Genomic DNA, 13,053 nt, shown 5'->3' with positions numbered 1-13,053 from the left:
TTGCCCAAAGCATACTTAAATATGCTTTGGAGAAAATTGTATAACCTAAAAATTTTATAAATTGTTGTTCATTAGTACAAAAATATAACAGCAGACATCGACTGCTGTTTTTAGCAGACTTTCTTCTATGAGTGTATCTAACTCTGCTGAAATATTTGATATATTAAATATGTAAGGCAAACCATAACATTATTTAGGTATTACTTGTACTATAGTTGATTGTTCCATCCATATTTCCATAAACATCACTGTCCAATGAAGATCGGATAGGATACTTCTGGCGAGTCCATGGTATAAGCCATATACTAATGGTTTTTTATCAAGATAGAAAGAAACCATTTTCCATTGGTCTATAGGCTTGGTTATTTTTTTACAATAAATATAAAAAAATAATAATAACATAAAATAAAATAAAAATCGAACACCACTAACTAACTAATACTAGGGTATTATAAATTGAACTCCAAGCTTTTCCTATTTGTGTATACAAGCGGATGGTGTGAAAGAATGAAGTAAACAGATTCCTTACCATTTTCATTTTTTTGTCTAAAAAAAACAAAGATTGGTTTGCATTTAAATTTGTTAAAAATTTTAATTTTCTTTATTGCATTTGTTTTTTCTTTCTTTTTTTGTTATATCAACATTTTTTTCGTTTTATCTTGCTTGAATCTGGTAATCAGCACTTTATATATATATGCATGTATATATTATTTAGTTCCTTTGTGTTTTGTTTGTCTTCTTTAAGGTATTAAATAAAAATTTAATTGAATATTGTTGGTTTTTGCTTCTTTCGTTTTGCTAAAATAGATTTAATGAAATTGGAAATTGGTTCTTCAAAATGATTCATAAATAATGCTTCTGTCTGATCTTAGTGGTTTAGTTTGGTTGGTTGGTCATCATAATCGTCATTATCAATGACATCTCTGACAGAGATTGTCATTAGTACTAGCATATAAACGTTATCCACTAAACTAAAAAAATACAATAAAGTAAAGTAAATCCTTACATAAAAGAATCATAATCATAAGAGCATTGAATATTTTCATGTATATCATCGTTATGCACTTTAGAAAAACGAAGAGGCGAGGTCATCATTGTATATAAAGATATATATAGATAGGTATGTTTGTAAAGTTAAATAAGAATAATATTTTTGTTTTTTTTTTTATAGTTTTGATTTTAACAATACGCAGATATAAACTGTTTGGTATTTTCTTTTTGTGAAATTCGGTAAAAAGCATTTTATTTCAAATTTATTATTTGGGGGATGGAGTTTGTGTTATTTTAAAGGTTTGGCCAAAAAGTTAAAATTTAAGCAAATATTTGCGTTCAACCGGTCTTAGTTAAAAAGGGGATTACCGATTTGTTAAAATATTCAAAATTCGTTTAGTTGAAGCCTTGTTTTTAATAAGATTTTTTTTATTATTTTCTAAGAGGTGGAGTTTGGAATAAGGTGGTGGAATTTGGCTAATTAATGAAAATGTATTGCTTTCAAATGGAATTTAGAGAATTAATGGAGTATTGGGATTTTGTAAAAAATAAGAACTGCATAAAGAGTTGAAAATTTGCTAGTGATGTATGTGTGTTTCCTCCCTCAATAAAATAACTCATTGAAAATCTTATCCAAAATTTTTATTTAGAGAGATTCATATTATAAAGTTTACAAAAATGGGAATATCCAGCCGTTTCAACATCAACGTTAAAACTGTCAACATTGTACACCCAAAGTAATTTGTTTGTAGACGCAGCAGAAAAGTTCGATAGAACTATGCTAAAAATGAGAGAGCCAATATGTTAAAGTAATTTCTAATATATCTTGCCCAGAATTTTTCTCACTTTAAACTATGATTTCTAACTAAATCATAACAGCATACAAAATTTTTGCTGGTCGTATTTAGGATAATATTCTAGGGCTGCAGTAGACAAAAAACTATTATTTTTTTGAAAATATTTTGGGTAACATTTTAAAACCTAAAAATTATACGAATAATTGTTTGCTAGACCATGAAGTGAAGGAAAAAATATAACAGAAGAAACCAACTACTCTTTTAGTAGACATTATTCTCAGAGTGTAAGAATAAGGGGTAGAAAGTCTAAAGAAATTACGAATTGTCATACTTAACCGCCCATGCATGCTAACGAAATATCTGGCAACCAGCAATGATTCCGGCATGGCAAAAAGTGGAGTCATTAATTTGTTTTGTCCGAATTACAATCCTTTGGTGTGGTCTTCCAACCGTTCTATATATTTATCTCGGCATTCTTTGCGCTCATACAGACTGACATCCTCAACGGTTTAGTATGAAAGATTATACTGATGCAATGTTAATTCCTAAGTGTCACCATTCCAAGTACTGGTTATACCTCGTCGAAACCGAAGGACTGATGTATTTGATAGGTTCAGGACAAATATAATTGTTTAATGAATAGTAATACAGTTTGCTTTTAATAATTAATTTTGGATAATTATCTTCAACAAGTCTCGTTATTGGGGGGAATCATTGTCATTTTGCCTACACCTTGAGGATAATTTCTGCTTATTAACATTTTATTTCTAACAAATAATAGGCTTAAATATTTTGTTGGTTTATTTGTCAAAATGAGTATTTTTGGTTAAATTTAGTCGTCGATTTATACACAGCACAAAATAAACTTATTCAAATAATTTGAAATTAAAATAAAAAACAAATATTTTCTAATAAAGGCTATAGCTAATTAAAATTGTTCTTATTTGTTTAATGTTTATTTTTCATAATACAAATCATATGAGATCATAAATTTAAAATTAATCAAAATTAGTGTAAATTTAGTTTACAACATTACTATCGTCTCATCGTCATCAACACCATCACTGGGTGAGAGTGTATGATAGGTTTTTTTTATTTTTTTTACTAGAATTTGTTAATTTGCTAAACCTTCGCTTTTCTATCGTCGTCTAATGTCCATGGCATTTGAAGGCTGAGCCTTCTGCTTACTTTGATGTATTCTCTTTTCTTTTTATATATATGCATACATTTCGTTAGTACTCTTTTTGTTTCTTTGGATTTGTTTGTTTGCTGTTGTTTAATTTATTTAATTTTTGCTTGTTTCTCTAATTAATTTATTCATTAATATAACAAAGTAATCGTTACTTATGCTGATATGCTACAATACAATTAAAAAAAGCCTAAAAACTAAAGCTTCTTAGAAGCTGAACTTAATAAAAAGCCTTTATTCATCCATTTTATAATTCATGGCATGATTGGTTGTTGGTTGTTTATGGTTCTTGTCATTGGTTACTATGCAGTGATAACGAGTTAAGTATTAGAAAAATATCTGTTTTTACATAACTTAAGATTTAAGCTGTCTCAAGGATGGAGATAAAGAGTTTGAGATAAATGAGATTTTTTGTAATAAAAAAAATTGATTGCTTTCCATTCATTGTTGACAAAAAGGAAGGAGATGCATATTAAAAAAAAACAGGGGGAGGGAATAGAATGCAGGGAGATTTTGTTTCAATTTCAGTTACTTGTTCTGTGTTCTGTTTTAAACTTATGCGAGTAATTTTTATTGATTTTGGTTTTTGTTTTAATGCAAACATATTTACATAAATTGCCTCAAAAAAGTTTATTGTGTCTGAAATTTATTTCAAATGGTTTATTTATTTTATTATATATATATATTATTCTTGAGTTTATTTTTTCTATAATTTGGGCTTAATAAATTTATTTAATTTATTAACAATTTACCTAATTTTACTGCATTTTTTGAGGTTTGTTTTATTTGCATGTGATTTTTTTTAAATTATTCACGCCTTTTTTTCTATTGCATGTAACAAAAATAACCATAAATTTACCATTTCCCTCTTTTTTGTATCATATATCAATTTTGTATGTCTTTTGTTTTTTGGTTTTCTTTTGTAAAACTAGGCTTAGGTTTAGTTAATTTGAATAAATATTAGCACTCAGTCAAAATGCTAGCTGAAATTTTTGTTTTATTATTTAATGTTTTTTATACGTATTTTCTTGTTTTAGGGTTTCTGTTTTCATCGTATCGAGTTAGAGATTTTAAGCGAAAGTAATCGTTAAGGTTTAATAAAATAAAATGAAATATATACGCAGCTCAAAATTGTTATAGGTTTTTGTTCTCTAAGTTTCAATGACATGTGTGATTTTTGTTATTATCTTCTCGAAAAAGAAAGCAAATTTTAATTTGTTTTTAATAGTGGGTGTTATTGAAAAGCTGGCTGGCTGCTTGGCTTTGTTTTTTTTTCATTAAATTTTAGAAATATTTATTTCTATTTATGTTTATTTTTAATTTTAATGGTGACCAATATCGAAAGCAATCATAAAGAGATTCAATAAAACAAAACGAATAGTTTTGTAGTTTTGATATTTTCCCATTCTCCTAACAGAAGAGAAGTATATTCTGGAGATTGACTTTGCCAATATGTCTAATTAGAAGAAACAGCAGTTTCTTCATTAAACTGAATTGATGAGTATATGAAAATTTAAAGCTGTATAGTCTACTGTACAATTTGGACTACATTTCTTTTTCTTTTTTTTCGAAAATGTCTGTTAAAACAGCAAGATGTCTGTTAGAAAATATAGCTAGCACTGTTTACTTAAAGAGAAATCTTTTATACAAAAGTGTCTCAAAATAGAAAATGTAGGGACTAATAATGTTAATAAATAGTCTTGTTCGTTTTTTAAACACCTGGCTTTTCCGAAATTAAGATATATTAGCAATCAAAATGTTTGCTTATCGAATTTGGTGGCAGAAGAAACCCTTCGTACAATTTCCAAAAACAGCAAGAATGAACTATGACATTGGTTCTATGACTACCATTAGTAGTCAATTATTTCTTTTTTAGTTTTAGTTCATGGTTTCTTTTGTGAGAAAGAGCAGTTTCATAAATGCTATCCTACGGTAAATTGGTGTAAATTGCCATTGACGGACCTATCACAGGACTGGTTACGGTGCTCCAGTTTGTCGTAGTTTTAAAAATTTTCATGATTTCTATTCTCTCTTGATATTAAAATCTTATTGGATCTACACATTCACTGCAATACAATAATTTCATTTCATTTCATTTGTTTTATTTATTTAATCGAGCCCAGTAGGGCCATATATGATTAATATAGTAATACTACAACGCAATTAGAATAATCTATTGTTTTTTTCCTTTCGGTTACGACTTATTTATCCCAGACTATGTTTATGAGGGCTTGTCTATGGGGTGGCCCTACCAAACAGCCCTTGGAAGTGTCCTTTGCAATAAGTCCAATTCATATCCTGAAGTAGAAATTTAATCGTTGTCGAACATGTTAAAGTGACCGGTCGCTCCTTTAGGTTTTGACCGGAACTAGCACTGGTCCATACACACCGAGTCATGGTCGAGTCTTATACCAGTCATGGGGTTAATCTATTTCCCGTAGCTTACTTACAAGGAAAATAATTTTCACATGAGACAGTTTTTTTTTTCAGTTGTATCCAATTCAGGACCACTGTGTAATCTATGAAATAATCGATTGACTACCCTGTCCATTACAATTTGGGGGTGAAATCTACAAAAAATTCGTCTCTCTACCACAAAATTAAATAAAAAGATCTATGATTATGTGTCTGTTGAAGTATATGTGGTGATGATTGTGTGCCTGTTGCACTGATACAAAATAGTTTGCATCAACAGCAGTTGGCGTTTGCTGTTATAATAAAGTTAGAAGAAGATTATATAATTTATTTCGGCAAGAAAATTAAAATTTCGATAAATTGAATTTCATCCTGATTAAAGGTGGGTATTAAGTTCGAGTTTTGCCGCTAAAATTGTCATTTTTTCACTAGAGTGAAAATTAAATCATAAAAAAGCATACAATTATACATATTTGTTGCAGATTTCATTATAACTTGATGGGGAATAGCCCAAAGCAAATTTTCACAAAGTTTTTATTCCTTAGATTTAGGTTTAGGTTTAGGTTAGGTGGCAGCCCGATGTATCAGGCTCACTTAGACTATTCAGTCCATTGTGATACCACATTGGTGAACTTCTCTTTTATCACTGAGTGCTGCCCGATTCCATGTTAAGCTCAATGACAAGGGACCTCCTTTTTATAGCCGAGTCCGAACGGCGTTCCACATTGCAGTGAAACCACTTAGAGAAGCTTTGAAACCCTCAGAAATGTCACCAGCATTACTGAGGTGGGATAATCCACCGCTGAAAAACTTTTTGGTGTTCGGTCGAAGCAGGAATCGAACCCACGACCTTGTGTATGCAAGGCGGGCATGCTAACCATTGCACCACGGTTGCTCCATTTTTATTCCTTAAAACGGATTATTAAAGAAAAGTAATCGTGAAAAAATTACGATTTTAGCGGCTAAACTCGAACTTAATACCCACCTCAAAGAAAAAATCTATATTTAAAATATCCTCCATACCAAACCCAAGACAAGTTTGGTTTCAGGGGAAAAATATTTTTAATGAAATTATATTATATGATTGCTTTGGGTTAGGCCATATGCCAATTTTATAAAATGTGTAGATTTTTATTCGTCATTACCCTGTGTGCTTTTCTTCTTTGAATTTAGAACTTGCAAAAGCAGGTTATTTCCTGATCAAAGCATAAGAGTGAGCAGTTTGTGATTGAATTTATTTTTCATCTCTTATATCTTCACCATAAACTAATTGCTTTTATTGTTATTAATTTTCACTATTTGCCAGCAGTTAAATTTAATTTTAGTTGAATATAAACACGCGCCTTTATTTTGTTGCTCAGCTCTAATAAATTTGAACTTTTCTTCTTCATAATTTTCCGTATATTTTACATATTTTTCCATAATTTTAAATTTGCTTTAATTTTTTTTATTTGTCTTTGCGAATGGCGTATTGTTTTTTTTTTAAGGATCATAACCCTTTCCATATATATGTGTTTGTGTGTGTGAGAATAAATTTTCATAGTTTTTGTTTTTCACTTATTTCCATTAATACAGTAGAATTGTTCGTTTATTTTTAATGGTGTTTTTAGTTTTCTTTTGAGTATAGCTTTATATGTAGTTTCTAGAGATTCGCCTGTGATGTGTAGATGAGTGGTGTGGTGAATAGTATTTGGGTCTTACACTTCCGTATCCAGAATATTTGTATAGCTTTCCTCTAAGAATTTCGGCGCAATAAAGTCTTCATAGTAGTTGATGAAAATCTCCTTGAATTCATCGGGTATGAACTCGAGAGCATGTAGCATTTGCATTAGCTCTTTATCGCCACACTTGTAATTGCTTAGAGCCATGACATCCCAGAAATATGACATGTGTTGAACATATTCCAGACTAAAGACCCGATATTGGGCAGCAACTATGTGTAGGGCACTTCGCATAATGGATCCCAATTTGTTCAGCTCCCATTCGTCAAGTTGTTTTGAACCCTCTGTGGTGGTGTTGGTGATATTTACGTTTTGAAATTGAATATCGAGGGAATATTCCAAAAAAAAAAAAACAAAAATTAGTAATTATTGTAAATAGTTAATGTTTGAATTTTCTTCTTCTAATTTATTTATAAATCCTGGAAGGTGTGTGTATGTATGTGTATATGTGTGCATTTAAGAATAGTCTATAGTAATGTTCAATTATATAGCAATTCGAGATTATCAAAGCATTAGGGCGGCGGAAACAAACCTATTTGGATTTTTTTTTATTAAAATCATATACATCACATACTTGTGTATCTGTATGTACACTTGTAGGTGAAAGTGTATATGCGTAAGATATTAACTAGCGCAGAGGAATATATATATGTAGAAATAGCTGCAATTAATTAATTCAATTTGATTTTTATTTAAATGTATGAATTTTTATACTGTACATGTAAATATTGTACGATTAAAGAGCAATATACGGTTTCATATGTATATAACATAAAAAAAAATTGTATCTAAGTATTTACGTAGTTGAGTCTAATATACAATATTGGCTACAATTATGAATAATCTTCTCTAAATTGGTGTAAAATTTATCAGATTTAATTTTTGGAGATTTTTTTATCAAAAAAACTATTTGGACCTTACTGAAGATATTTTCTATTGGTTCCGACCAGCTTCTTTGAAATAAACACATTTTATAGAAAGGAATTCAGCCTTAAAACTACATACAAAACATATTTTTTTTGTCTTCAATATCGAAATTAATTGATCCAATTAATTTTTAATTGAAATAAATTTTAATTGTAGATGTTTTCTATTGGTTCCGAGCGGCTTCTTTGAAATAAATACATTTTATAAAAAGGAATTCAGCCTTAAATCTACACACAAAAAATATTTTTTTGTCTTCAATATCGATATTAATTGATCCAATTAATTTTTAATTGTAATGCCTTCATTCACAGAAATGATCAATAAAAAAATTAATTTAAAGTCAATTATAAAATTAATTGTTCCAATTAAAAAAATAATTTATACTATTAATTTATGTGATTGATTATTGTTTCAATTAAAAAACTTGTTGAATCAATTAAACTTTTAATTAAATATTTTTAAAAATCAATATTTTTAAAAAAAATTACCCAATTTTCCCTCTTTATTATTGTATACATTAGCAAAGCTATTCACGTAGAAATTAATATTAGGTTAAGAATACAATTTATTATTATTCTGCTAATGTCTTAAATTTGGGTCAAAAAACTTCTTATTGGCCACAGGCTTTAGAATTAAGGTCCAATTTAAACCAATATCTAGAAGCGAGTTCATTGAAAACTCCCTCCGCTTTGAAAAGGTGTTTGGTATAGCCAAATAAATACGAACGGACTTCAATAGATTAGTGATTATACATGCATCATTTATTGATGCACAGAGAAAAATATCACCATATCAAAATATTTTCGGAAAAAGTTGATTGAAGTTGAAAACGTAATCAATAAATGTAATTATAATATAATTAACTCTTTAATCAAATTAAAAATATAGTAAATTAAGAAAGTAATATGAAATTTTGAAATTTTTAATTAAAATATTAATTATCCCAAATAAAATTTTTATTAAATAAAAAATATTTCCAATCAAAAATATAATTTAAAGTTTTGTTTGGAAATAAATACTATTCATTGGTTCATTAAAATTTGAATGAACCAATGAAAGAAAAAACCAACTATAATTACAATCGGGAATCGGGATTCGTAGGAAAGTATAAACTCTTGTAAAATTACAAAAACAAAAAATAATAAATAAACAAACAAGAATATAATAAATAATTGATTGCCTCAATTAAAAAATTAAATGAGTTTTTATACCAAAATCAATTACATTTTTCTGTTTTCTTTTTATGACCACTTAGTTTTTATCAGATTTTTGTTTATTTTAATGGGCTGTTTGGATCAATGTATATAACTGCAAATAAAAGAAGTATATTATATTTTTTTCTCGACGTTTCGTCGGCTTTTTTTCGACCTTTTCCAGAGAATTTTTTATTTGAAATATCTGTAGAGGAAAATTAGATTCTATTGCAATTTTTATTGAACCAGTTAAAAAATTAATTGAAAGTGTCGAAGAAATCAAATTTTTCGTTTTAATTTTATTCGTTTTAAAATTGAATTGGAAAAATTAATTTCGTGAGTGAATCAATTCTACAAATTTGGCCAGATTATTTTTTCCATATTAATAATTTCGCTGAATAAATTTTACACCACTACTATTATATTCATCATCTAAATAAAGAATATCGTTCAAGTGTACATTACGACCGATACGTTTGACTAATTGTGGGAATTTTTTATTAAGTTAACTAAATTTGGGTATAAAAAATTTGATTCATTAGGAGTATAAAAAAAACTAGCGATTTGGTAATGACCTATACTAAATAATGCTACATAAATAAACTAGCGATACTACTTAAACGTTATGGATTTGAGTTACGTTAAAATATAGTACTGTATGCTTTATGGCTACATGAAGAGTACTGTTGTATATATATATATATATATATTTTTTTTTTATTAAATTGTCTATAAGTGTTTAATTTTTGGTTTTGTTGTTGGTTGACAAATAATAAAAAAGAAATATAGGAAAAAATCGGAAAATAGTTCGCCAGGACATACCTCTGTGTATCAACAAACATTGTTCGACTAATTGACGGGCCAGAGCCACCTTCAATTCATGCGTATCCACTAGTTGGGCATCGGCACGTTCAATGGCCGCATACAGTTTGCAGCGTTCTTCGATGGTATCACAGTCCACAAGAGCCGCCGTAAATGTCCAAAACCATTCGAGCTTCTGAGTTTGATCACATACCGTGCAGACAAGTAATTCGGAACCATTGTTTTCCGGTCTACGATAATAGTCGGACTTCCACCATTGTAAATTACGGGTGCGTTTCAGATTTGATGGCGTAAATATTTGTTTGCAGTTCGGATTATCACAGCGGTAACGATGAAATTTATGCTGAAAGTTTTGTTTTCTTAACTCGTAATGGTTTCGGAATATGTATGTATTGTTTTTTTATTTTTTGAATATGTATATATATAATTATATAAATTACATGATGAAATAGAACAAAAAATCTAAATCAAAAAATAATCGCATTTCCATATAATACAATAACAAAAAAAAATCGAAACAAAAAATGTATTACATATGAAAAAATTGTCTCTGGGCATGCAATATTTTCAAAGATTAGTTAAACCAAGTACCACTTGGGCTTTTTGTTGTTATGTGTAAATTTTCAGCCGACAAGTAAGCCCGAACATTTTGTTTGTTCACAAACTGCTCAATGTAGAATAGATTTTCATTGGAAAAAACCAAAACCGGTAACTGGCAACTTTCGTGCAAGCAAAGAAGGTTGCACGAGCAATAGATCAAAATGCTTTTGTAAGCTTGTAAACAATAAATTAAACTGACTTGTCCGACCAACGTTTTAGAAATCAAAGCAACCTGAAGTTTGTTGCAATACATATCTGCACCCCTGTATGATATAAAATATCCCGAATTTGCAGTCGAGTAAAATTCCTATTGAAATATGTGCATATTTTCAGGCGAAAATATGGAGTTGTAAAATCGTAGTATCCCTGCCAGCATTTCAAAGTTCCATTTAATCCTCATAGCTACCACAGACTCGAAAGTGACACTACAATAATCGCCAACTGTGATGGGGGAAGCATATCAAAAAGTAGAAAATGTACATGAAAGTTAGTCTTTGGCAAAATCGTTCACCGTAGTGATTCGATGGAACGATGAGCCTTTTGTACAAAGGAACTAGTTCCTTCAAATCGTTCCATCGTTCCGGATTTTTATATTTGTCATCACTGTCATCTACTAAAGACAGACATGACATTGTTTGTTTACTTTGTGCAACGAATTTCGTGGTCAATTGAAAGATACAAAAATATGGAAAATTGAGTGAAATTACTTCAAATAGTTTATAGTAATATAGTAAGAACAAATAACGAATGGAATGGAAAATTTAAGGAAGTAACTCAGAAAGCCAAACTCATTGGATGGATTTTTGGATTACGATTTTTTTTGTCTTTTGTGAAGAGCAAATAGCTCAAACAGAAGTAAAAAATTCAAACTGCGATCCGCGGAACGATGGAGCGTAAATTGAAAATAAAACTAAATGATAAAAGGAACGATGAGAACGAAAGAGATGGAACTAGTGACAGTCGTTCCTTTTAGTGAACCGTTCTTTGGAACTAGTTCGTTCCGGAACGACACAAGACTAATGAAAGTATTTTGCCATCACTATTGTTAAAAGAGCCATTTTATATTTTGTGAAACACCAAGCGCAAATAGCTTATTATAATTTATTTAAATAAAAACGAAAATGAAGTGCTGAAAACAAAGTTATTACGCTTAAAATTGTGAAAAGATATATTGGTGAACAATTTTCGACATTCCAAATGGAATAATGTGATAGGTTTTCAGATATTTTTCCAGACACGCTGCCTCCATCAAGAATAAACACTCATAGACGCTGGAGCATCAGCCAAATATAGCAAAATTGCATCTTATAAATCAACATAATTCCTTTTTTGAGGCATTATCAAGGTTTTTTTATTCGTATGTTATACCTGGAATAATTTATAAATTTTTATTCAAATTAATAAACATCTAAACAATCGAACTCATGCGATACTTTTTTATAGTAACTTGGCGTGATACAACTTCTCAATAGTGAGGGCACTTTTGCGACGAGTTTTGGATATCGTATACGACTGTTTCGGACGTGGTGGGGTTTCTAAGAAGTGCCGTCAAATTCAAAAAATGTTGGCAGGGATGTGAGGGGGCTGGTTATGAAATGTTTACCAAATTTTTAGTTAGGAACTTAACATCTGAAAAAAATTTAGTTAAAATTAACCAGTAAACAAAATAGCTTTGACAGTTAAATCCAAAGGGAGGTACATGAAAATTAGTCTCACAAAGGTACTATCTATTTCTTTAATCGATTGAAGTTATAATCCCTTCCGGTTGTTGTTTGATCATCCATAAGAAAATTTCATCAAAATTCACAATACGAATTTACAACTCTAGTAGGCTCTAGTTGCCGGATATTGATCCAAATGGTATCGGACATATCTAATCCATATTTCATAACTTGATTTCATCACAGACAATAGTTTCTCTGTGTGTATTGTACATAAAATAAATAAAACAAAACTAAATAAAATATATGCTCAAAGCCAAATAAAACAAATAAAATAAAATCAATGAAAAATATAACAAAACAAAAATCAGAAGAGGGATTTTTCAAAAAGATAATACACCAAAATGTACATTCATAAATGCTATATAGGAATGCCATTCAACCAAAACTCATAGCTATATTCCTCCCGTCAACAGCTTCAAATTAAGAGAGGATTGAACATTCGATCCAAAGAAACACCGAGTTTATGGTAAACATATATTGATTGGTACGATTATGTGTGGTCTGTTAGTTGGTTAAGAGTACAACAATTAAAGGAGTTAGAACATGAATAATCATTGGAACGACAAGTAAAGCATTCGCATCAAACATATTTTGTTAGAAGTCTAGTTATATATGCATATATGTAGATTTTTATTTGTGGTATTAGTGTATATCAAAGCACACATCTTTAGTTAC

General features: G+C 29.5%; 1 protein-coding gene across 1 annotated transcript in view; it reads right to left on the bottom strand.

The window, feature by feature from the left end:
• Positions 1-566: 566 nt before the first annotated feature.
• The window catches only part of dao (down and out), a 31,450-nt gene continuing 18,963 nt past the window's right edge, over positions 567-13,053 (bottom strand). Inside the window, exons 5-6 of the mRNA XM_075293070.1 lie at positions 10,055-10,397; positions 567-7,396 (exon numbers count right to left, since the gene is read on the bottom strand). Coding sequence (XP_075149185.1) covers positions 7,089-7,396; positions 10,055-10,397 — 651 coding nt within the window. The 3' untranslated portion in view covers positions 567-7,088. The remainder of the gene's footprint in view (positions 7,397-10,054; positions 10,398-13,053) is intronic.

Source organism: Haematobia irritans, chromosome 2 (genome assembly GCF_050003625.1).
Source record: "Haematobia irritans isolate KBUSLIRL chromosome 2, ASM5000362v1, whole genome shotgun sequence".
Classification (NCBI taxonomy): domain Eukaryota; kingdom Metazoa; phylum Arthropoda; class Insecta; order Diptera; family Muscidae; genus Haematobia; species Haematobia irritans.
This window is presented reverse-complemented; position numbering and strand designations above follow the sequence as displayed.